This window comes from Mya arenaria, chromosome 17 (assembly GCF_026914265.1).
Source record: "Mya arenaria isolate MELC-2E11 chromosome 17, ASM2691426v1".
NCBI lineage: Eukaryota > Metazoa > Mollusca > Bivalvia > Myida > Myidae > Mya > Mya arenaria.
In genome coordinates, this window is record NC_069138.1 from 2,132,538 (window position 1) to 2,158,399 (window position 25,862).

The window sequence follows — 25,862 nt, forward strand, 5'->3', positions numbered from 1 at the left end:
ATGGCTAGTTTTGGAAAATTGGGAGAATATAGGCCAGACAAAGAAAGTGTAACAAATTATGTTGAACGATTGGAACAATTTTTCTGTGCGAATGGGACACATAATGACAAGAAGGTGTCAATGTTACTGTCAGTTATTGGTGCGGAACCATATGGTGTTTTACGGAACTTGGTTCAACCGGCGTTACCAAAAGACAAGACGTTTGAACAGTTAGTAAAGACGCTCATGGATCACTACATGCCCAAGCCGTTGGTTATTTCGGAACGTTTTAAGTTCAATAAACGTAATCAAAGGGACGGGGAAAAAGTTTTGGACTATGTAGTGGCGCTAAAGAAACTGGCAACCCATTGTGAGTTCAAGGACTTCTTAAATGATGCATTGCGTGATTGGCTTGTCTGTGGATTACATTCAGAGCTGATTCAAAGAAAACTGTTGTCAGAGGACAATTTGACATTTGACAAGGCTTGCCAAATTGCAACTGCAATGGAGATGGCTGAGAGGGACACGGCTTACTTCCAGCCACAAGGAGCGTCGGGTGTCGTTGCATCTGAAGTGAACATTTTGCACAGAGGGAAATCGGCAAAACAACAGAAAGGCAGCAAACAGGCTCAACAGTGGAAAAAGGGTTCATCGAAGCGTTGCTTCCGTTGTGGAGATGAACATGATCCTGAAAAATGCCGATTCAAGGGATCGAAGTGCTATAAGTGTAATCGCAAGGGACATATAGCAAAAAGGTGTCCTTCGATCAAAGAACGGCAAACACGTTACCTCGGGGAGGAAACTTCATCAGATGAGAGCGACTTAAATAGTATATATCAGTCGTCGTCTTCGGGTCCATCTGCAAGGAAAATCATAGTGACACTGATTCTAGGCGGTACCAAAGTCGATATGGAGCTCGATACAGGAAGTTCTGTGTCAATAGTTCCTGAGGATATATACGAACAAGTTCTTGGCAAGTATCCATTGAGGGATACAAATGTAAAATTGAAGTCATATTCTGGAAATAGGATCGAGTTGCTTGGGAAATGCGAAGTTCCTGTGGAGTATGAAAGCCAGAAATATAAGCTTTCGCTGTTAGTGGCCAAAGGAAAGCGACCAGCACTTTTCGGTAGAAATTGGCTGGAGAAAATACCACTCAATTGGAGAGACATTTTCCATGTTCAGGAGAGCACAAAAGAAATTTCATTGGAGTGTGTGAAAAAGGAGTTTGAACACCTCTGGAATAATGAAAGTTCACGGAATCTACCAATTAAAGGTTTCAAGGCGCATATCAGAATGAAAGACGGAGCAAAACCTATCTTCTGTAAGGCTAGACCAGTGCCTTATGCAATTAAGGAAACGGTAGAACGAGAATTTGAGCGCATGGAAAAAGAAGGGATTGTTTACAAGGTGAAACACAGCGAATGGGCTACGCCACTGGTTGTGGTTCCAAAGCCAGATAAAGGCGTGCGAATTTGTGGAGACTACAAAGTTACAGTAAATCGCGAAATAAGTGAGGAACAGTATCCAATACCTAATACAGAGGATTTATTTGCGACATTAGCAGGAGGGCAAAAGTTCACTAAATTGGATCTGTCTCAGGCATATTCACAACTTGAGGTGGACAAAGATTCAGAGCAATTGTTAACTGTGAACACATCAAAGGGACTTTATCGCTACTGCAGATTGGTTTACGGAATAAGTAGCAGTCCATCGATTTTTCAGTCAGTAATGGACAAAATTTTGGCTAAAATTCCAAATGTGGTGTGTAGAATTGATGACATATTGATTACGGGGCCGAATGATCAATCGCATTTGACTAGTTTGAGAGAAGTTCTAAAAAGATTGAGTGAACACAACATAAAACTGAACGAAAAGAAGTGTTCTTTTATGCAGGACGAGGTGGTGTACATGGGACATTTGGTGAACAAACACGGCGTTCAGGCCACGAAAGACAAAATCGATGCCATCAGAAACTGCCCGAAACCTGAAAATGTGAGTCAGCTGAAATCTTATTTGGGCTTAATTGGATACTACCGGTCATTTTTGCAAAATCTTGCATCACTCTTGCATCCACTTCATGGTCTCTTAAAAAAGGGAGAAAAATGGGCGTGGTCGGCAGTTTGCGACAAGGCGTTCAATGAAAGCAAGGACCTGGTAGTGAACAGTGGCTTATTGGTTCACTGTGACATGAAATTGCCGGTGACGTTAGCTTGTGATTCGTCATCTTACGGCATTGGTGCAGTGTTATCGCATATTATGGAAGATGGGCAAGAGCGGCCTATTGCTTTTGCTTCTAGGACACTGACGGACAGTGAGAAAAACTATAGTCAGATTCACAGAAAATCACTATCTCTAGTGTATGGTGTGAAAAAGTTTCACAAGTACTTGTACGGACGCAAGTTTACCTTGATAACCGATCACAAAAGTTTGACAACTATTTTGGGTCCGAAGAAAGGTATTCCAACTATGGCAGCAGCGCGTTTGCAGCGTTGGGCAGTTACGCTATCCGCGTATGAGTATGACATTGTGTACAGGAAATCTGCAGATCATGGAAATTGCGACTTTCTGTCACGTTTACCAGTAGCTGGTACGGACGCGTGTTACATCGAAGATGAGGGAAATGTGTCCTATGTCGAAGAAATTCCCATTTCTGCCAATGATATTGCAGAAATAACTAGAAAGCACCCGGTGTTGAGCAAAGTGTACGAGTATACAATGAATGGTTGGCCAAACCATGTTACTGAAACGGAATTAAAATTGTATTTCAACCGGAGAAACGAATTGTCAACGGACAATGGAGTTATATTATGGGGATTACGCGTTGTTATACCGGATACTTTCAGGCAAAGAATATTAGAAGAGTTGCATGATCAACATCTGGGTATGTGCCGAATGAAGGCGGTGGCTCGAAGCTATGTTTGGTGGGAAAACAGAGATAGGGACATTGAATATATGGTACGGGCATGTGATACATGTATGTCAGTTCAAAATTTGCCACACAAAGCACCGCTACATCCCTGGAAGTGGGCTAAAAGACCATGGCAGAGAGTACACATCGACTTTGCTGAATTCAGGCAACAAAATTTCTTGGTGGTTATAGATTCATATTCCAAATGGATCGAGGTCATGCCGATTAAATTAACCACGAGTGCAAAAACCATTGAGAAGTTGCGTGGACTATTCAGTACATGGGGCTTACCAGAAGAACTAGTTATTGATAATGATCCAAGATTTACATCTGTGTATTTCAAAGACTTCATGGTAAACAATGGTATTAAACATACCACAAAAAATGATTTCAGTGTCAGCGCATTCGACAGTTAATATTTAGCGTTTTTGTCACATGATATTTCAGTTTCTGACGGTATGTTTATGTTTTTGAAATTCAGTTATCAAAAGAGAATCGTAGATTTGGGCATATAATTTAAGAACTTGCCACTATTGTATGATTCAAAACCTAGATACGCACTTTCATTTGCAAACAACATTCAACTCTTAAATAACATATATTGCATTAGAATGAATAATTTAAAAGAAGCAACCTCTTTTCATTAGAGTTGTATCATCGAATTTCCTTAAGAGCCATGTAAGTAATGTAAGTAATGAAAACAAAATATAACCATGTCTTGAAAAAAAATAATGTTCTATTTAACTAAAATGAATTTCGTTTCAGTTGAGTCTTTACTGTTTCCCCTTAGAGAACCCCAAATATATTGAGAGCCCAGAAGACGAATGTGAACGTGTGGCCCGGATAAGTATAGATGGCTCGCACGATTTGACAGAGTGAAAAGTACAGCTTGCTGTGAAATACCCTAATCTTGTGTTCATTGTGGTCAATGAGAACACTGGACATGAGTGGTTGAGGGTTATATACCCACGTGAACCTTAAGGATCGGATAACACATATATTTGCCTTGAGGAATCAGGGCATGCTCGAGAACACTGATAATATAAATCCGACACTTACAGTACACAACATCATAATTCATAAATGTGTATCAATGGTTCAATATTTTTTTTCAGGATCTGTACGTTTAAATGAGCTATATCATCATGTTTAATCTTATAAAAAACGCAACGTTGCTGTTATTAGGTACGTAGCTGATACCTGTTCTTTGATTTTATAAGCTTGTAAACATCAGTTATAATGGTACGGATTTTATTTGACACATAGTTTTCTTTTTCAAACAATTCGTCATAGAAGCTTCAATGAAATGGAGAGCCTGACCTTTGGGCATATTGGGTAGCCAGAATCTCGACAAGCCTCATTACAGGCTTCCGTATGAGAGCTGGAGTCAAATCATGAAAGGTATATATATCAGACATTCGGTACACGCAGTTATGAACATTAGCGACCTTTACAATAATGATCATCTTTAAGTTCTAAGAATGGACATATTTAAATTATGAAGATATGTGGAGTATACATATTGTGAAATGTTAATGATAAACAGGGCGAATAAGTGCAGACTGTTTAACATGTATCAGCAAACACATTGATAAAGCTATGTTTTTGCAACTTAAGACTAAATAAATTTCACCGCAATACACAATATATGGACTCTAGATAACCTTCAAGTGTATCAATATTTAAATCATTTAAGTTGTTAATGTGTCTCAGATAAGAGTTCTTGTTTACTACTGCATTTGTGTGCAACTCAAGATAAATAGACTGCACGGCATTTTAATACTAGACACTTAAACACAATTGAGGTGTTATCAGTGTAAGCGTATGAAGTGGTAAACGGGTTGATGGATGAAACTCTGCTTTAATGTAAATAATTCAGCCCATTCTCATTTGTAATTGTGCATATCAATTGCTAAATTCCGAGGATATTTGTTTAATTTAATTTAAGGTCGTATTTTATTTCTCGAGCTTCATAGAAAAAAGTATTTTCAAGACAAACACAAGTAGGTTTTTTGGGTGTCTCCAGAATTAAACGTACTGATTTTCTGGGCACATATTTCGATACATCTTACAAACTATATCGATACTTTCAGTCTTTCTTTCATCGGAAACGTATCAACAATTATTTAACCCTAACAAGTAGGTTTTTGGGGTGTCTCCATAATTAAATGTTCTGATTTTTTGGGCACATATTCCGATACATCTTACAAACTATATCGATACTTTCAGACTTTCTTTCATTGGAAACGTATCAACAATGATATAACCCAAATTACATTTGATTGACAGCCCATATACTTGTGTGAAACTGATGTTTATAAGCATTTTCTCAGACGTTGCACATAATGAACGCAGACAAATGCCTGAAATTATAATAGTACCACATTCAAAAATCCGTCAATAAGAAAAAGATGACCGAGCAATTGATAACAATACTTCCTTTTCATGTTAAATCCCGATTATTTAAATTCGATATGATAGTGGATAAGGTAGCTCAGTGAACACTGGATAAGAGTGGTAGAGGGTTATATAAACACAAGCAACTAAAGGATCGGATTACAAATATGTATTTGCTCAGAGGAAGCAGGAAATGCTGGAGAGCACTGATGATATCAATATTTTTGTAAAAAAAAACCTTCAGAAACAAGCTCAGTGGCCAAACGTTTATAGATAAACCCCGTGTAATGGCACCGGGTTAACGCCAAAGACATAGAACACAAACAAAATCTCAAACAAGAAACATGGAAGAACAGCACAAAACTCACAGTGCATATATACTATATAATAATAATAGGTATGTTTATCAAGGGTTGTTAGGTACTGCCTTGAAACGGTCAAATGTTTATTTACTGGGGTTTTAAGCCAGTTTACGTGCACAAACCCTCATCTCAACAATCATGAAAAAGTAAAAACGTAAAGGTAAGTCTAATAAAAGTATGCATTAACTTCAGGAAACTTAATAAAACAAATAATAATAAACGTATATGTAAACCCCAAGTACTTAGATTAGGGATTAGGGATCCCAACTATATCTGCAGACGGAGGAATACAATTCAGAGTACCTAATGCAGCAAACTTTTTTAAAGATAAGATGCAGTTATTGTTTGAAACTATGAGCATCACACACAGTCTGCCTTAGAAAATAAAAGGTTTCAGTCTGTGTGATAATAGAGTTTCATAGAGTTTCATAATAAAATAACACCATTACACTAAAACTGGAAACAAATAAAGAAAACATTATTACAAATAAAAACGACCTGAATTAGCTAAACCTTTCTGCCAAATGATTACCTATGTAAAATATTTCTATCCAGCTAAAGACGGTTTTAAATATAACTGGAATGCAATTTTAGTTATGAAAGGACGCTATATTCAACCTTATATTTTGTTTGAGAAACTCATCTTTATAAACTTGAAAGCAAGTACTCTTCAAGGTATTACCGTTATGTACACAGTTTTAATAGAATCCAAGCATTTCATTGAGGGTATCTTCCCAACTACCTACTGGAAACATTTTAATTTTACAAATTTTCTTTAAAACATTACCATAGCAATCGGGATGAGCAATACTATTAGCAATCAGCAGTTTAAGACTACTATTGTACTTTGATATAATATTATATTGACCATTAACAAATTTAGAGAATATTTTCCTTAATTTATGGTATCTGAAATCCTGTTTTAGAAGGTTTTTTCCGTCATAAGTTTACTGAGAGAGCTGAAATATTTGACATCTGTACATATTCTAGCGACTCTTAACAATTGTGCAATAAAAACACTAGATGATGGTGAACTTGGAACATATCCATCTAAATTAAAATTATCAAACCGACACTTGGTAACGACATTGAGTAAATATACGAGTATACATGTCCTTGACCGTTTCCATATCATGTCAATAATATAGCAATGCACTAGGAAAGCAACTTTGACCTTGAAATGACCTTGATAATACAAATACAACATCTTTGATTACAGTGCAATTAATGGCGGCTATCTTAGTAATGTGTTTTTTTATCGACAACACTGTAATCAATCAGTAAACAAATTGACACAATTTCGACAACGTGTGTTTTATTTCGTCATGTATGTCCTCACTAAAATATCTCGACCATAATGTATTTTATTATCAACAATTAGTGTTTACAATATACGCTTTTATAAAATTAGAGTAAACACTCAAAAAACGCACATTCTGTGATAACATTGCGAGAATACAAAAAACAAAAAACAGCATTGTTATTCAATGTCATTGGAATTAAAATAGTAATGACAAACAGGATATTTTTTGTGTGATAACAAACGAGAATGCGAAAAAAAAAACTGTTATTCAATGACATTAGAATTAAAAGAATAATGACAACCAAGCTATTTCTTTAAAATTTGAAACTTTGATAATACACGGTGTTACTGGCAGTCCCACTGCGGGGTATGTTTTTAATCATCCTTAAAGTGACAATTTACTGACATCAATATCTTTAAGGTTTTGCATTATGCCCTTGAGATAAACAGGTTGCTTTTTGACAAACATATTTGGGAAGATAACCGAATAACTGTATGGGGTTCTATCAATAATCTTGAATATGACGTTTACACAGGTGTATCGCATTGTACTCGTATCAGATATATTGTCACTGGACACTATAAGAGAGTATACGATGTGAACGTTAAATTAGAAGGAAACATGGCGGCCGGACTATTGATGGGTATGTATCAAATTGTGCTTAATGCGTTGATGATAATGAATAACATAGAAGTCTTAAATCCATTTATTTAAAAATTGTTAAGGTTATGTATAGATATACGTATAACTGTATTGCCATTTAAACATACACGCTAATATACCAATTCTCTTCCAGAAGTTTAGTGATGCATTTTGAAATTGGATATTTGCTTCAGCCGATGCTTGGTTCGTTGACCAGCAAGGGGCGTAGCTTTCTTCAGGTCACACTTTATGTTTGGTTTGCTAAATTAAAAATTAAATTGTCGTCAACTTTAGTTACAAAGCTAACCACATTTTTAACCATTTTGAAATAGCACGCACTATAACTCGGCCAACACATTAGCGCGACTGACAGTGATGAACATAAGGTGACTGCCGATAACACAGTCTTTCATCCAAACACTGCCATTGCCATTAATATTTACTTGCATTGCAGTTTTATCTTCTGAATTATCTCCTTTCCAAAATATCAGCATCATTTTATATATCTGTCTAAGAATACAATTACCCAAAAATCATAATGAGGCATTTGCAATAGACTATATTGAATAGTAACCGGCAAACTAAATGTTAATATATTTGTCTTAGGCATTTTTCCTTAAAACAGAAGAGAGGTTCACGCTCACTACGTTTGCGTGAACCTCATGTGTAGCGACCAGTATTGATAAAATTTGCAATTGAGTTTGCGAAATTGCTCTTTCAACCTTTACTTGTAGACTCATTTTTATTCGGCTAAATCTCTTTCCTTGAGCTGTGCATGTCATTCTAATCTTAAACACTGTTCACATGCCTGTATGACCTTTTGCACAAAACGAAGACCATACGTACCCGTACAAGTAGTGTTTAACGACCGTCACATCAATTTCTTTCTTTCTGCTGTTTATGTAATTCAACTGCTTCTCTCTTAAATTAGTATCTTAATTTGGTTTGTATTGTATTATTGTATATTTGTAATCTAATTGCTTGTACCTGTATTTTGTTTTCTGTTATAGTTTATTTGTAATGTAACTTCTTGTCCCTGTATTTTGTAGTGTATTATTGTACATTTGTAATTTAATTCCTTATCCCTGCATTTTGGATAATATAATGGTATATTTGTAATTCAATTGCTTGTCCCTGTACTGTGTATTGTATTATTGTAGATTTGTAATCTATTTCCTTGTCCCTGTATTTTGTTTTGTATGTTTGTATACATGTATTTGTAATGTAATTGCTTATCCTTGTATTTTGTTTTCTATTAGTGTACATTTGTAATGTAATTGCTTGTACCTTTATTTTGTATTGTATAATTGTATATTTGTAATTTAATTGCTTGTCCCTGTATTTTGTATTATATTATTGTACATTTGTAAATTAATTGCTTGTCCCTCGAATTCGTTTTTTTAGTATTGTATATTTGTAATTTAATTGTTTGTCCCTGTAGTGTGTGTTGTATCATAACTGTATAAGTATTATTCTAATGACAATTATATTCCTCTTTTCCAGCATGCATTTTACTGCTTGTTGTATCAGTAAAAGGTATGTAAATATTGTTAACTACAGTTTTGTATTCGCAAACAAATATTGTTTCATTAAAAGTAAACCAACTGGGTTTTCAAAAGAGTTATGTTTATCCATTTTGTTATACCATTTATTGGTTTGCAATGCACAGTTATGTGCATTTCGAATGAAAACTGTCCCCATATTATGTTGGCACTATAACAAATAGGCTTGCGAGTAGATTACGAATATGTTAAAACTATCTTGGAAAACAAAAACAATTGGTATGCCTTGGAATAATTTAAGTTTTTTTTAAATTTTTAAGTAAACCAAATATCAAAAGTAGTTTTTCTACTATTCCTTTGCTTTCATTTATCCTACGTACTAGCAAACACCAGACAATAACGCTTGAATCAAGACAAATATCAAATGGAGTCATCAGGCCTTTATGTAACAAAAAGTTACCAAAGGCATGAACAAACAAACAAAAATATATCACTCGTACTTCGGTAATTTAAAGGGCATTCCACTGTTTTAGGCTTTGTGGTTGACGAGGCGATGACAACGCCAAAATGTATTTGTTTTAATGTATCTTACCCTAACCCATACAATGGGATATTTTATTCAAACTATAACCAAGTTAAAATTGTGTAAAAAATATTTGTATTCTTTAATTAAAGTTGGGATAAATTAAAATTAAATATTTTTTTTCTCTTTTTAAATGCCGGAAACAGCATCATTTGCGCATTCAACCTTTAAATACATTGTACATATAGTAAATTATATTGTTAACTAGAGTTTTGCATTCGAAAACAAATAAATTTAATAAAAAGTAAACCAACTTTTGTGTTTTCACAAGAGTTATATTTATCCATTTTGATATACATTTTTTAGGTTTCCAATGTACTGTTATGTAAATTTCGAATCAAAATTGACCCCATATTACGTTGGCTATAAATCAAATAGGTTTGTAAGTAGCTAAATAATATTTTAAAATTTTACTGGAAAAGTAAAACAGTTGGTATGCCTTGGAAGATTGCAATATAGGTAATTTCATATTCTAAGTAAAGCAAATAACAAAAGTAGATTTTCTACAGTTCCTTTGCTTTCATTTAATATCCTACGTAATCGCAAACACCAGACAATTACACTTGAAGCAAGACAAATATTAAATGGTGTCACCAGGCCTCAACTTTATATATAGTTGGCATGATAAAACAAAACAAAATATGACTCGTACATTTAAAGGGCATTCTTCTATTTCAGGCTTTGTGGTTGACGAGGCGATGACAACGCCTAAAGGTATTTGTTTGAATGTATCTTACCCTAACCCATACAATGGGATATTTTATTAAAATTATAACTAAGTTAAAATGGTGTAAAAAATATTTGTATTCTTTAATGACATATCACGTTACTTTACTAGTTTGTTTGGTTCTGATATTGCGTAATCAAACTTACTGCACGTACGTCGTCTTTTTCGATAATGTGAAAAGTGTTATACCTACCGTTAAAAAGCCCTACTCCCATCATTTCATCGATTAAGTTATTTTGATGCGAGTGGGGTCTGTTTGAATTTGTGTGTCTCTCGTTCAAGTTATTTTCAGCAAGTTCAAAGGACAGTGGTTCTGTTTGCAAATATTGTCTTTGCGAGACATCCACATTTTTCTTCCGGCTTGGACAGCTTACACGCCTTTTTTATTTATTCTGGTTTACCGTAGATGTTACATCTTCCATTGATGTGTAATACTCCTGTATTAATATCCCGCACTTTATATTTCCACAGTCAATTGCGTCGACACGGATAACTGCGATTTTCTTAACGTGACATACCACATCTGCAACGATGTTCAGCTTGCCAAGGAGCATTGCAAACTATTTTGTCGGCTTTGTGATGCGGGTAATCTATGTGCATTTCACTACAATAGATATGTGACCTAATCTGAATTAAAACAGAAAACATAACGCACAACAAATAATAGTACTGTCAATACAAAAATTGTATGTCATTATATATCAAACCAAGATGAATAAGTTGATGAAAACATATTGGAAATCGCACCGTTCCGTTGCAGCTATGATATATTTTGAAGTGTACTACATCAACACTTCGCTCTTAAGTTTAACAAAAATAACATTATTCATAATTGAACACTATTCGACTTCCTTAACTGTTCCTATTTTTCAGTCGACGGCTATTGGTCAGACTGGGGTCAATGGAGCGGATGTGACGTTTCATGTGGGAAAGGAACTAGGTCACGTGTCAGATTGTGTGACAATCCCGCGCCTACACATGGTGGGGATGACTGTGCAGGTTCCAAAGATGAGCATGACGTTTGCGTATTAGAGAGTTGTCCGGGTATGTTTAACTTTGAGTTGACAACTATCGGTTATTGTAGAATTTTTAGAGAGCACAGTGATATTTAACGCAGTGTTCTCGATTCTCGGTCTGAACGCTTTTAAATGGTAATCATTTTAAACCAATACATTTATATTTTATATATATTCAGACAACATCACGTTGTATGGTGTCAACGAGTGTAATTATTAAGAACACGCAAAAACGTGTTTTTCATCAATCTTATGAACGTTTAGATGTAAACTCGATATTTAATGGCAAAACAACAATGACTACATTGAAAACATTATTTTTGCTACTATAGCATTTAAATTACTAATACAATCAAGTACATGGCGGCTGGAGTGGATGGACGGCCTGGGGATCATGTAGCGTCCCCTGCGGAGTCGGCCTTGAAAGACGGGACCGCAGTTGTGACAATCCCTGGCCCTCCAAGGATGGTAACCACTGCAACGGTGACAACATGAACTACAGGGTGTGCGCCGATGCTCTATGTACAGGTTTGTAAATATACAAGTGTTTATGACAATCAGTTCGAGAGTGGGTAACGGTATGTAAGTAAATGGGAACATGTGCGTTTAAATGAAAATTTGCTTGACTTGTCTATGTTGTAAGTAGTGATGGCATCACGGCGAGGTCAGGCAGCCAATGGGCGCGCGCAGATCTTGATAAAAATTAAATAAAGAAACATTGTCTATGCTGATTCCAATGTTGAATACAAGCATGGCCGTTTTGGCAATAGGGTTTTTGTGCATTGTAGGTAGGGCAGCTTTTCTTATAAAATATACTCGTTAAGGGTATCGTATTCTCTACATGTAGATGGATGGGACAACTGGTCCGCCTGGAGCTCCTGCACTGTCACCTGTGGACAGGGACTGAAGAATAGACACAGAGCGTGTAACGCCACAATGGGGACTATGTTAGGTGGAGGATGCATCGGCAACGACCAGGAACAGATAGCGTGTAATATGACATCTTGTGATGTTGTTGTTCTGTTTTATGCTCGCTCTCCTACAGACAGGTCGATTTCTTCTAATGAAAAAATAGTGTATGTGACAGTAACGACCAACAAAGGTGGTGGATATAATTCATCAAACGGCGTGTTTACTGCTCCACACAATGGTTTGTATTTGTTTACATCACATACCTGCGTTTATGGTTCTAATTACGCGTATACAGGAATAGTAAAAGAGGGCACTGTGCTTCAGCAGTCAGCTTCAAGAAGCATAAATTACGAGGAGTGCAACAGTATTCAAGCTGCAGTCGAACTTGGTGTTGGCGAAAGAGTCTGGGTTCAGGGAACTAGTACAAGTACGCTCTATGAAGATAGTCTCCTAATATGCAGTTTTAGTGGGATGTTGATAAATTAAACCGCCAGTCTTTATGGTTAATCTGAATGCTGAGAGCTTTCTAATTAGTACACATAGCTTAATTTCGAACGGTGAGCATTTGGACGCATTTGGAACTATTTGTTTGCAGTAAGTTCGATATATAATGCAATTTTGAAGTTGTGTTACCTGTACTTGTAATAATGAGATAAATATAAATGATATCATTCTATATATATATATATATATATATATATATATATATATATATATATATATATATATATATATATATATATATATATATATATATATATATATATATATATATATATATATATATATATATATATATATATATATATATATATATATATATATATATATATATATATATATATATATATAAGCTTTAAGTAATTGATGACGGAATAAGTTGGTATTTCGTGGACTGATTACTTGTTTGGATGTTATGTAACGAATATTCGTTATTAAAACACACTGCTTCTATGTTTCATTTTATACGCCTTTCTATATCATAGTTTATGTATTGTAATATTTGATCATTTTGACATTCTTTACACAATTGGTTTGCTGAATAAAATATTGTTTTTTAAAGTTCTTCTTCATTGTTCAAACGTCATTTAAACATTTAGACCTCAAACTGTTTTGCCAATAAATTGTCTCGATTGTTCGTTTGTTAATTAAGCCTTGCATCACAGTAAAGTGTACAGGATACATCGTAACCATACTCGAAATGCTATCGTTGCAGATATTCGAAAAAAATAAATAATCACACTGTTCTATGAAGATTATTCTAATAAGTGTATCAATACAATTCACCAAAATATTTATAATGATTTATGTAAATGCAATATTGATGCCAGTAACATAGTAAACGCAAACTACAGTGGTATACGCGGAGTTTTATATGTACTTGGGCAACCATGGAGTAATCCTATATACGACCAGAAGAGTAATTTCCGTCGATGATTCAGTGAAAACCTCCATCCGGCTAAATATGCCATTAAAAACCAATGCTTAACTTTAAAAAAAATACCAATATTTTTTTAGCCATATCGGGGATTGGGCATTGCCCATGTTAATTATCTAGCTTCATAGAACTAGCATACATACATCCTAGTTAAATATCAGATCTCGATATAACACCTTATTCAAAAGAAAAATAAAGCATTCAAAAATGAACACAGGTCAGAAGAGGCATTTTTTGTTGGAAATTGAAGATATATGTGCTATTCTTGTTTAATTACATAGCAAGTTAAAACTTATTTCAATTAACAGAAGTTTTGCTTTAACGATACACAAGTTAACTTACCTTAGTGGTTCTTATACTTAAACAAAACCAAATAAGCCACACTTTGGCAATATATAGGGGACATTATCATTTTTATTCATTTATCATAAACCCTGCTATTTATTCCTTTTGTTCGGTTTAAATTTGATTTAATGTTACCGCTGTCTGTCAAATGTTTAAATATTGAATATCTTGGGCATATGAATATGTAACGTATTTTTGTGTTTTGAAGTAATGGGAGGCTACTCCAGCGAAACAAGTCAGAAGTTACAGAATTCGCTTAATTGAGCAAAATAAGAAGGCAATGTCTTATATATCAGCAGAATATACATATTGTTAATAAGAAAATAATTATTAAATGTCACAGCACACAAAACAACAAAAATAAACGATGCTAATTTTACGTGTATAAATAAATCGTCTTTTCCGGAAGAAGTAAGTCGGCTATTTTAACATCAACGAGTGTTCGCAGGATATTTTGACGATCATTATATAAACGTTTTATGTTAAACGTTTCACGTGTTTATTTGATAAAACGCCTTTTTCTATACATAATATTCAATGTCGTTATACTATACATACACTTATTTATCTAACATATAATTTGAACATATATGGATATAACCACAATAGAAAGAAATTAAACATAATATTAAAACTTGCAACATCCAATATATCAAAGATGACTGCAGTAGTAATATCGATACGTTAATAAAAATCATAATTTGTCAAAGCAAACGACAAAACAATGTAAAAAACTCTAAGTCGGTAAACAATAAAATATAATAGCTGACATTTCCGAACCTGTTTTAAAACAAGTCATAAACCGTTAAATAGTGAGTTTTGAGGTTTTTCTTGAACACATCTACAGACACAGACTACTAAATATACAACTGCAGGTTATTCCATATTATTGGTCCGATTGTGCATTTTTTTGTTAAGTTTTAAGCAACATGTTAAAATGAAAATAAATATGTTCCACTCAGTGTGAGATTGCTCGTGAAATAATTCTTTTGTAGGTTTCTCGGTGAAATATATTGCTTATGAAATAGAACAGTTGATGGACACACATTCAATGGTACAAAAAATATTCGTTCCATTTGTTTGAACTTGAAACATCAATGTGTGTGTTATGATGAACATCTTGCTTAGTGATCTGGATATTTAAGTATTGGTTAAGGTTATAAACTATACCTGACATCGACTTACACTGTGTATAATCATTAGTAACCAAAAACATAATATCAATGCATATCCAGATAGATGTTTTACTGATTCACGACATTCAAACATCTTATGTTGATAGTCACTTATTTCATTTGTTACCAGGGCTTTTGCAATGACTAAAACATTTATGATCAGGTAAATGCAGATATTTATATGTAAATATATGTAGAAGCTTTAAAGGGAATGGCGATCGCAAAGGATTTGGATATAATAGTGCCCACTGACATTGATTTTTGGATAAGTTGAATGGAAATAAATTTCGTAACCTCCATTATGTGCAGTGAGGAGAAAAATACAGGGTGTTAGAAAATGAAAAAAAACGTTACAAAATAGAACGACTCAATCTGATTTAGACCGTATCCTCAATACAGTCCGCAGCAACGAATATCGTTTGGCTGAGTCAAAATGTTAGTCCGGGTTCCAAGTCCTCATTTTTGAGAAAAAAGTGTCCGGCATGTTATACAAATTATTTTTATATGTCGTGTTAGGAGAATGTCTATTGTTTATGAAAAGTGCCTTTGGCCACATGGCGGCTCTTGCGAATTCGCTAAATTCAAGATGGCGTTCAAAATGGCCGCCAAAATTTGTAATATGAGAAATAATCAAATAATAGGTTGATAAGATATTTTGAAAGTAAATATTAAAACTAAATCACTTTTAAATATATACATACACTCACTACTGTTCAGATTCAAGTTTATTTACATTTTTATATTTTAAAGGTCAAGGTCATTTTAGAGGTCAAAATGTAAATTTTGAGAAAAATACACTATCGGACTGGCTTCTTTCTTTAATTATTTAAAAATGGTAATGTGTATTAAGCTTATATATATACCAAAATGAACTGCTATGTATGTTCTTTCAATATTTTATTTTGAATGCACCCTATATGCTGTTTCCAAGGAGATATTCAAAATGGCGTACAAACAGTCACTATTCAGAATAAGCAAAAAATGATAAAAACAGATGGCTATTATAAATTGCTAATTCGGTAAAAATGTAATGCTTGAATATATGGAGAAACATTCTCGTGGATATGACTCCTCTCATAATGTTCTTCAAATTAACATACAACCTTAACTACTTCAAGGTCAAGGTCATTTTTTTCAAGGTCAAATAATAAAATGTACCCGAAAATTAGATTTTTTTCCTGCAATATTGTTGATTTTTTTTAATTTATGTGTAGTTTGTGTCAAAAAGAGGCCACAGAACTGCAATTTGTATCGTCCTTCATTTTAAACATATTAATTACGTAAAGGTTTTAGATTTTGTTGAATAGGTGCAGATTTAATACTATTTCAGAGTGCCAAAAGTGTTGATATTGCTGTAAGAGTCTTAATAATAAGGCAAATTGTGCAAGTGTTACACTCTAAGTCTTAGTCAATAGTATATCTAAATGCTAGAATGCAACTATTTCATAATGTGTTTCATGCTACCATGCGTGAATGATCTCTTCAATGTCAAGGTCAAGTTCATTTCAAGGTCAAAATACAAATACGCAAAAAGTTTGTATCTTTAAGATATTAAGTCTATTGTTTATTTTCTTCTCTTTTTAAAGTTTACTATTGCATGTTCATTTACAACATGTGATTGCAGAACTAAATATCATGAATATATATATCAATATTAGGTCAGTTTTCAGAGAACAGTGTCAGAGTTTCTAAAAACATTTTGGTGCCATAGCAGTACACGTTGCATAATGAAAGTGCAGAAATTGGCGTTACCATTAAGTTTTCCAGTTAAATTTTTTGAATATATACCTATGTCTTAAATCTAAATATAAGCAGTGTTTCTATTTCATAATATGCTTAAAATTACAAATAATGGTTATTATATGGTCACAAAACACAAAATTGTACCTTGTTTGAGTGTTTCTTTGTTTTCGTCTATAAAGTAACTCTGAAATCCGAACGGTAACTAGTAGGCGGATCCTAACCATAGAGTAACTTGAGTCAAGTAAATAAGATAAGCAATTCACTTATATACATGATATTTGATGACATTTTCCTTGACAACAAATTGGTCACCATCTACACTAATTATTGAAATATGTATAAGGTTGATGATACACTAATACATACCTTACTCTTAGAGATTGCCAATCTATATACTAGTTTTATCGTTTTGAAGATATTTCAAGCTCAGTTTGGTTAAAAAATATTGCCAAATTCTGTATTTCTACTTCATTTTATTTAATTCATACTAATGTGTAAAGAGAAAGCAGTTCTTAATTGAAAGGTGGTCGAATGTTTTGAATAAAAATGTGGAATGAAGGGAAACTAGTCGAAATACGAAAAAAAGCCTATAGGATATACAAGTTAATTTAAAACGAAGAACAAACTTCGGATTTCATTGGACAAATATATCATATCATATAAATATGAATCTCCTGTTATGTGTCTTGCTTGGGTTTGTTTTGCTCTAGATATACTATATCGTTCCGAAAATGTTGTCTTAAGGCCATTGTGTATGCTTACTTAAGAGCTTCACATGGGTTTGTTTGGATCTAAATGGGCTCTCTGGTTTCCAAAATGTGGTCTATTTGACACTGAGTAGGATTATTTAGTGCTGCACATCAATTTGTTTGGCTCTAAACAGGCTTTATATTTGCCAAACTGTAGTCTAATGCGTACTTTATATGCTAATTTACAGCTGCACATTGGTTTGTTTTGATCTTAACGGGCTTAATATTTTCCAAAATGTGGTCTAATGGGCACTGTGTATGCTGACTTAGAGCTGCACATATGTTTGTTTTTATCTAAATGGGCTTTATGGTTTCCAAAATGTGGTCCATTTGACACTGAGTTGGCTTATTTTGAGCTGCCCATGGGTTTGGTTTGGATCTAAATGGGCTTTATGGTTTCCAAAATGTGGTCCATTTGACACTGAGTTGGCTTATTTTGAGCTGCCCGTGGGTTTGGTTTGGATCTAAATGGGCTTTATGGTTTCCAAAATGTGGTCTTTTTGACACTGAGTAGGCTTACATAGAGCTGCACATGGGTTTGTTTGGCTCTAAACAGGCTTTATGGTTTCCCAAATGTGGTCCATTTGACACTGAGAATGCTTACTCAGCTTAGAATGCCTACTAGAGCTTCAAATGGATTTGTTTGGATCTAAATAGGCTGCCAAATATGTATTTTTATGACACTGAGTAGGTTGAATGAGAGCTTCACATGGGTGTGTTTGGTTATGAATGGGCTTAATGGTTTCTAAATGTGGTCTATTTGACACTGAGTAGGCTTACTTAGAGCTGAACATGGGTTTGGTTTTATTTAAATGGGCTTAATGGTTTCCAAAATGTGGTCTTAAGAGCACGGTGTATGCTTATTTAAAACTTCAAATGGGTTTGCTTGGATCTATACGGGCTTTATGGTTTCCAAAATGGAGTCTATTTCACACTGGGCAAGCTTACTAAGTAGTGCTGCACATGGGTTTGCTTTTATCTAAACTAGCTTCATATTTGCCAAAATGTGGTCTAATGGGTACTGTGTAAGCTTATTTAGAGCTTCACATGGGTTTGTTTGGATCTAAACGGGCTTAATGGTTGCCAAATGTGGTCTATTTGACACTTAGTAGGCTTAATAAGAGCTACACATGGGTATGTTTGGCTCTAAATAAGCATTATTGTAGTCACAATTGACTTGATAGATAATTGAACCTACTTAATTACTTAATACTATCGAGTTTTAACCTATTGATATGCTTGACTTTACACTGGTACTGGTACTGTTTCGGCTCGTATTGAACCTACATGGTCTTGAATATGGCAACTTTATGGATCACTTGACACTCGATTAGTTTCATACGGTCTATATTTGGCGGATATCAGAAATGAAAAAAGTTTATTGGACACAAAGTGGACTTGCGAACAGCCATAGTGTGATGATGGTCTGGAAGATTGGGTTAGGTTACAGCCCAAAAGCGGTTGAATGACCACTGGCTTGGCTTTCGTAGAGCCCGTATGAGTTTATTTGATAATGAAAGCGTTTGTCTGTTAACTACCATAATAGTGATTTTTGAGCTCTTGACGAACCCTTCTGTAGTAAGAAAGGTACAAAATGGGCTTTATTGCAATCATTCAGAGGGCTGTTGGGGACCTTTTGTGTCATGTGGATTCTTTTTTTTTTTGGCGCATAGAAGGGCACAAAATGAGCCATAATGGGGTGTCGGGCATTCAGTAGGCTTATATATAAACACTTCATGGCCTGCTTAGCAGGTATTATACCTAGAACGAACTGATTTTGGATTATGATATCAATACATTCAGTTAGCAAAACATTGGATGGACTTGAAAAGGCTGGATGTGCTTACATCGGACTCATAAAAATATATGTCATGTAGCATGTTTAAATTGGCTCAAGAATGGACATTTTCTGGTTGACTTGACTTTTAATATGAGAAATATATTAACTATGGTTAAAACTGCTTGGTGATTTTGGTAATGTATAGACCAAATTTAACCAATATATAAATAAATTAAATAATAACAACGTCGATTTGAACATATTTGCAGTTTGACATTCAGATGACATTCAAATGAGTTTGACTTTGATTTTGAAAAGCTTAATTTTGTATTTAATGTGAACTACTTTATAAAATAGTTAACATCTATTCGTATGCATATATATATATGTTTAAAAATGAAACAGTTACAATGTACTAATAATGAAATCTCTTGGAATCAACAAATTGTTGTAACTGCCTTGGGTAACATGTACAAGGACGACACCTAGTTGTCTCCATATCATCTTTAAAACATTTCACTTAAAAGTAACTGAACAGAGATCAAAAAAGAGAAAACTATCAATTACTTTTCTGCAAACATGAATTAATTAACAAAATTTAAAAAATAAAAAGGCGAAAATAACAATACTCTCAACTGTTTGTGTTTCAATATATTTTGACCTTGAACTGACCTTGACCTTGAAGCAATCAGATAAGTATGTCAACATGAAGCACAGTATGAAATTGATACATGCCATGAATTTAGATATACATATTAATTGACTGTAACACTAGCACATCTTGCCATAAGACTCCTTCAGCAATAACAATCTTGCGATCACCTTTAATTGGCACACTCTAACGGTATGATCATTGGCGGTGGCGGTTTCAAAAAATAAAAAAGCTATACCCTAAACAATTGTTTTAAATGAGGGAACATACAATTTACAATTCTGTCTACGCCTTTAGACACATACTAAATGTAAATTGAAATGAAAATGGAAAAAAATATATAGAAAAAAACATATTTTGAGTTATTTTGCATATCTTGACCTTGAAATGACCATGACCTTGAAATGGCTGAAATTAGCTTAAACTTGACATTGGAGAGGTCAGATGGATATGTCAACATAAAACATACAATTTAATAGATACAAGCCATGCAATTAGACTTTCAGAGTAACACTAGCACAGTTTGCTATAAGACTCTTACAGCAATAGCAATCTTGCGACCACCTTTGACATGCTATTATAGTATGAAACCTTGGCGTTTTCAAAAAATATAGAAACTATATCCTAAAATATTGTTTTAAATGAAGTAACATACAATTTACAATTCATCCAGCACTTTTTGACACACACTTTACATAAATGAATTAAAAAAGAAGAAAAGTGAACGGGAAAAATAGAATTTTAGGGCATTTTTTATACTTTGACCGTGAAAATGACCTTGACAATGACCTTGACTTATTTAAGGTTATATGTCAATTTGAAGTACATTATGAGAAAAGTAATATCCATGTGAATATATTTTCTTATTTATTTAATGAAAATAGCTATATTCGAATATAGTATTTTTACTGAAATGGCAATTAATGGCGGCCATCTTGGGCGCCATCTTGGATATTTCCTTTTCGCAAGAGCCGCCAAGTGGCCAAACGCACTTTTCATAATCTACAGACTTTAACCTACAATTTGATACCAAATTATTTTGTATAGCAGAGGGGTGCAGTAAATTTCCTTATTTTTCACATTTTTCTGCCTTGGAACCCAGACTATGTATGTACAATTATACATATTTAAAGTAGATAACATAACAGAATTATGCAGCAACCACCTTCATATGATCTATTTGACTGTCGTCCTTAATAATTAGATCAGCAAATAGTTCGGATGCGGTGAAATAGATACACCCGACTGTGCGTCGCTTCGTTCAAACTAGTTATAATAAAACATTAAACGATGTATTTAGTAAGGACTTCACAAAGTAAATATAATTGTCAGGTGCTATGTCAAAACACCTTGGTAAGTAAAGATTAACAGTAAGACAAAAAGCACACATTCGAATTGCCTGACAACGATATTTTATATTCATTGTAATCACGAACAGAGCAGAAGCATTGATGTGTAAGTTGATGTCAGTTATAATGGAGGGAACTATTCTACTTGGTAAATATTTCTAACACTTTTATAACATTGTTGATAAGACTATGATTAACACTTTGAAATGCAATCTGCATTAAACGCATTCATATTGATAATCACATGGTATATTTGTTGCTAATGGATGTCAAAATAGAGAGAATTATACTACCCGTTAAATATTTTTATTATATTATTGATAAGACTATATTAAACAATTTTAAAATACAATCTGTATAAAACGCATCCGTAAAGGTAATTATACGTACTATTCCGTTGTAAACATATTGTAGACCACGTAATTATATTGTATTCATATTTATCCATGACAATTCATGACAATTCATGTTTATAGCGGATATTTGTCATACTAATACAGTTCAACATTAGACGACCATTAAAATAACTTGTATCAACGAATTTTAAGTATACAAGGAATTGGCTTGTTTTACAAAGTTTGTCATGATGTTGTTTATTTATTTTAGCATTCTGTGTTGCCTTCATGGTGCATCAGTGTCGAGGTATGTCGAAAACATGTGTAAATATATAGTATCAAACGTAACATCTTCTGAGCGTTTCATGAAACTTTATTGTATGCTGAAATAGCCAAGATGGAATTGGTCCTTCAATACCCTTCCATACTTTTATTTTAACATCCCAAAACATTTAAGATGCTTGTAGTTCTTGTAAATGCTGCTATATTTTCTAGTGTTTTGCTTTGACCAATTAATTTTATTAAAGACGACACATATTTAAATGCATTTGTGACTAGTATCAAAGTATTTTATATATACAATTATAAAATTAGTTTTATACTCAATATGTTTGTATATGTTTGTTTTGGAATTACATGTGTGTAGGGTTTAGAGTATATATTATCGTTTTATTTTAGGGTTTATTGTAGACAACACGCCAACTGCACATACTGGTAGGATTTCATTGTGCTTATTTAAGTTTTTTGTGTTTTTTTAAAAACACCATAATTAAAAATGCACTCCTACTCCCGAATGATTTGTACCACAATTAATACAATTGTTTTAATTTTCCAAACATGATGAATTAATACCGAAAAGAGTGGTTCTTATAAAAACTATCGTGTTAAATATCAAACATAGGTGCAGAAAACACGGTATTTCTACCTTATGAGACAAAAGTTGATCCCTGTAAATCTTTAAGGACTCACCAGTCATTTAATATATGTGCGTTTTCAACTATCAAATACACGATTACAATATTGGTATCAATGATTAATATTTTCTATAAATATATTATTTAGAAGGTAGTGAAATGTGTATCTCTCAAACTTTATGTTTGTTATACATGTGTATGTATTAATTTTAAATGCGAGTGTTATTTAAGGATTATCCATATGTGTTCTTATGCACACATGAAATTCACTTTCGAACGAAATCTTATGTTTTCAGCAACTTGTATGGATATCAAGCCTATGTGTGATTTCCTCAACATGACGTACAGTATCTGCAACAATACACAACTAGCTAGAGAACATTGCAAACTCTTCTGTAAGCTATGTGATGCAAGTAAGCACATGTTCGTATCTATATTACCGTAGCTGTTGTTAGACATAGAATTGGGTTGAGCGTTCCAAAAGAATTATCATTAAATTAAAAAAAGTTTCCAAATGTCGCGCTACTTTACCAAATTGGCTAAAGAATATAGAAAAAAGTTTTGAATATTAGCATAACAACCATTGTCTTGTTTCAGTCACGTGATTGTGTGTAATAAAATCCGTTGTTGTATTATTCGCAAAAACAGACACATTAAAGAACATTATGCTTTAAATGATTTCCAGGTTTGCTGTTTAATGAACAATTTAAAATATATATGTGCGGCTAAAAAGTGCAGTGAAAAACTACCGAAACATGCTCAGTAGCAATAAGTTTAAAAAAAAAAAAACCTTGTTTGATGGCACTGACATAGAACAGAAAAACAAAAATCGCAAACAAGAACGATGGAAGAAAACGGCACAAAACTCCACAATCAGCACAGTGCATAAATACTATATATAAAAACTAGATATGTTAAACATGGATTGCTAGGCAAGAGTCATATCAGTTTAGCTTCAAGGGTAGATAACTAACTCTTTTATAAAATGTGCTACATGCTGTTAATAGTGTGACTGGTTGTGCGAAACTGCGTGTTTAATTAATAGCGACGCAAATAGTTGTGTTTTGTTTTCTTCAATTTCTGAATTTTAGTCGACGGACATTGGTCGGACTGGGGTCTATGGAGCGGATGTGATGTCACGTGTGGTGATGGATCTCGGTCACGTGTCAGAACATGTGACAATCCCGCAGCTGAGCATGGAGGAGTTGACTGTGTCGGTTCACAGAATGATCAAGATGTTTGCGCATTGGAAACCTGTCCAGGTATGTGCCAGAATGGTCATATGTGATGTTTTAATCAATCAATGAATCATTATGTCAAGAACGATTGAAAAGTCTGAAGAGGAGGTGATAGACTGGACAAACTTGCAATATTATACGTCAATATACATGTACATTTTGCCATTTTTGCAAGTACACGGATAGCTATACTAATTATCATAGCGTCGGTGTCAGCGTCGTTGTTACACCAAGGTATCACCTGTAGGTATATTTTAGTTAATCATTCATCTTATACTTAATGTTTTGTGATGATCGTTAAGACAAATGTTGAAACCATATATACCCTACCTATTTAATCACGTAAGATAATTATATTTTGCATAACATGCAACTTTCTGATTAAGATTGTGCATGTCATTACATATCAATACATCAGAAAGTTCTTATTGCATTACAACAATTTTACAGGGCTTTTCAATCTACTAGTTTTGACCAATCAAATCAGATTATTAACTTGCGTGAAATGCAAACTCAGGCACTTTATTATTCGACCTAAGAATTCTGGTGAAAGCGACGAAATAATCGAGCTCGCTGTCAATGTGACCCCTCGTGTAAGGAGATATGGGTTTTTTTACAGTACATGGCGGCTGGAGTGGATGGATGCATTGGGGCTCCTGTAGCGCCTCATGCGGAGTCGGCCTACAGAGACGGGATCGCAGTTGTGACAACCCCTGGCCGTCCAAGGACGGCAACCCCTGTAATGGAGACAACATCAATTACAGAGTGTGTGCCTATGCTTTATGCGCAGGTATGTAAACAAACTGGGCTCAATGGTATGAATACAATATCAGATGGAGAGAGTAAACAGAGTGTGTAAGTTTAATGGTGCCTGTGCGTTTAAACTGGATTTTGCTGATCCATGTAGTTAAGATTGTTATATTTATACGAATGTAACGCAATATGTCGAGTAGAAAGTTTATTGTTAAGGGTTATGAAATCTCTGCTCGTAGATGGATGGGAAAACTGGTCCGACTGGAGCTCTTGCAGTGTCACCTGCGGACAGGGGCTGAAACATAGACACCGGACATGCAACGACACGATGGGGGCAATGTTAGGAGGAGGATGCATCGGCAGCGACCAGGAACGGATGGAGTGTAATATGAAATCCTGTAACGCCATTGTTCTGTTTTATGCTCACGCTCCTAAAAACAAGCTAATTTACACAAATGAGAAAATAGTGTATGGGGATGTAGCGACAAACAAAGGTGGTGGATATTATTCATCTAACGGTGTGTTTACAACTCCTCGTGAGGGTTTGTATTTGTTTACATCACAGATATGTCTTAACGTTGCAAACGCGTATACAGGAATAACAAAGTAAGGGACACTGCTTCAGGCGTCAACATTAAGAGTTGCAAATTTAGACACATGCAACACTTTAAAAGCTGCAGTGGGACTTCGCGTTGGTGAACGAGTCTGGGTCCAGGGAACAGCAGAATCTAGGCTCTTTGAAGATTCTCATCATATATGTAGTTTTAGTGGGATGATGTTAAATTAAACCGCCGAACTTGCATATTCGAACTGATATAGCTTTTGAAAGCATGTCTTTCTAAGAACAAATGGAGTCCATAACGTAGCAGTTTCGCCAAAGAATATTGAATTTTTTATTTATAAGTATGCTCGATTACCTGAAAAACTTTTCGTTAAAGTTAGTTGGAGCTTTATATATAGCATATTTTATAAATAATTACTAAAGTAAATCAGTATTAATTTATTGAATCATATGATAAAATTACACGTTTGAATGTTGTATAACGTATATCTTGT

General features: G+C 34.1%; 1 protein-coding gene across 1 annotated transcript; it reads left to right on the plus strand.

The window, feature by feature from the left end:
* Positions 1 to 25,105, plus strand: LOC128224326 (uncharacterized). The gene is made up of 9 exons (XM_052934140.1): positions 1 to 2,704; positions 10,359 to 10,394; positions 10,879 to 10,992; positions 11,281 to 11,451; positions 11,781 to 11,951; positions 12,271 to 12,509; positions 23,907 to 24,077; positions 24,673 to 24,843; positions 25,046 to 25,105. The coding sequence occupies exons 1-9, from the start codon at positions 1 to 3 to the stop codon at positions 25,103 to 25,105; spliced, it is 3,837 nt and encodes a 1,278-aa protein (XP_052790100.1).
* The last annotated feature ends 757 nt before the right edge of the window (positions 25,106 to 25,862 follow it).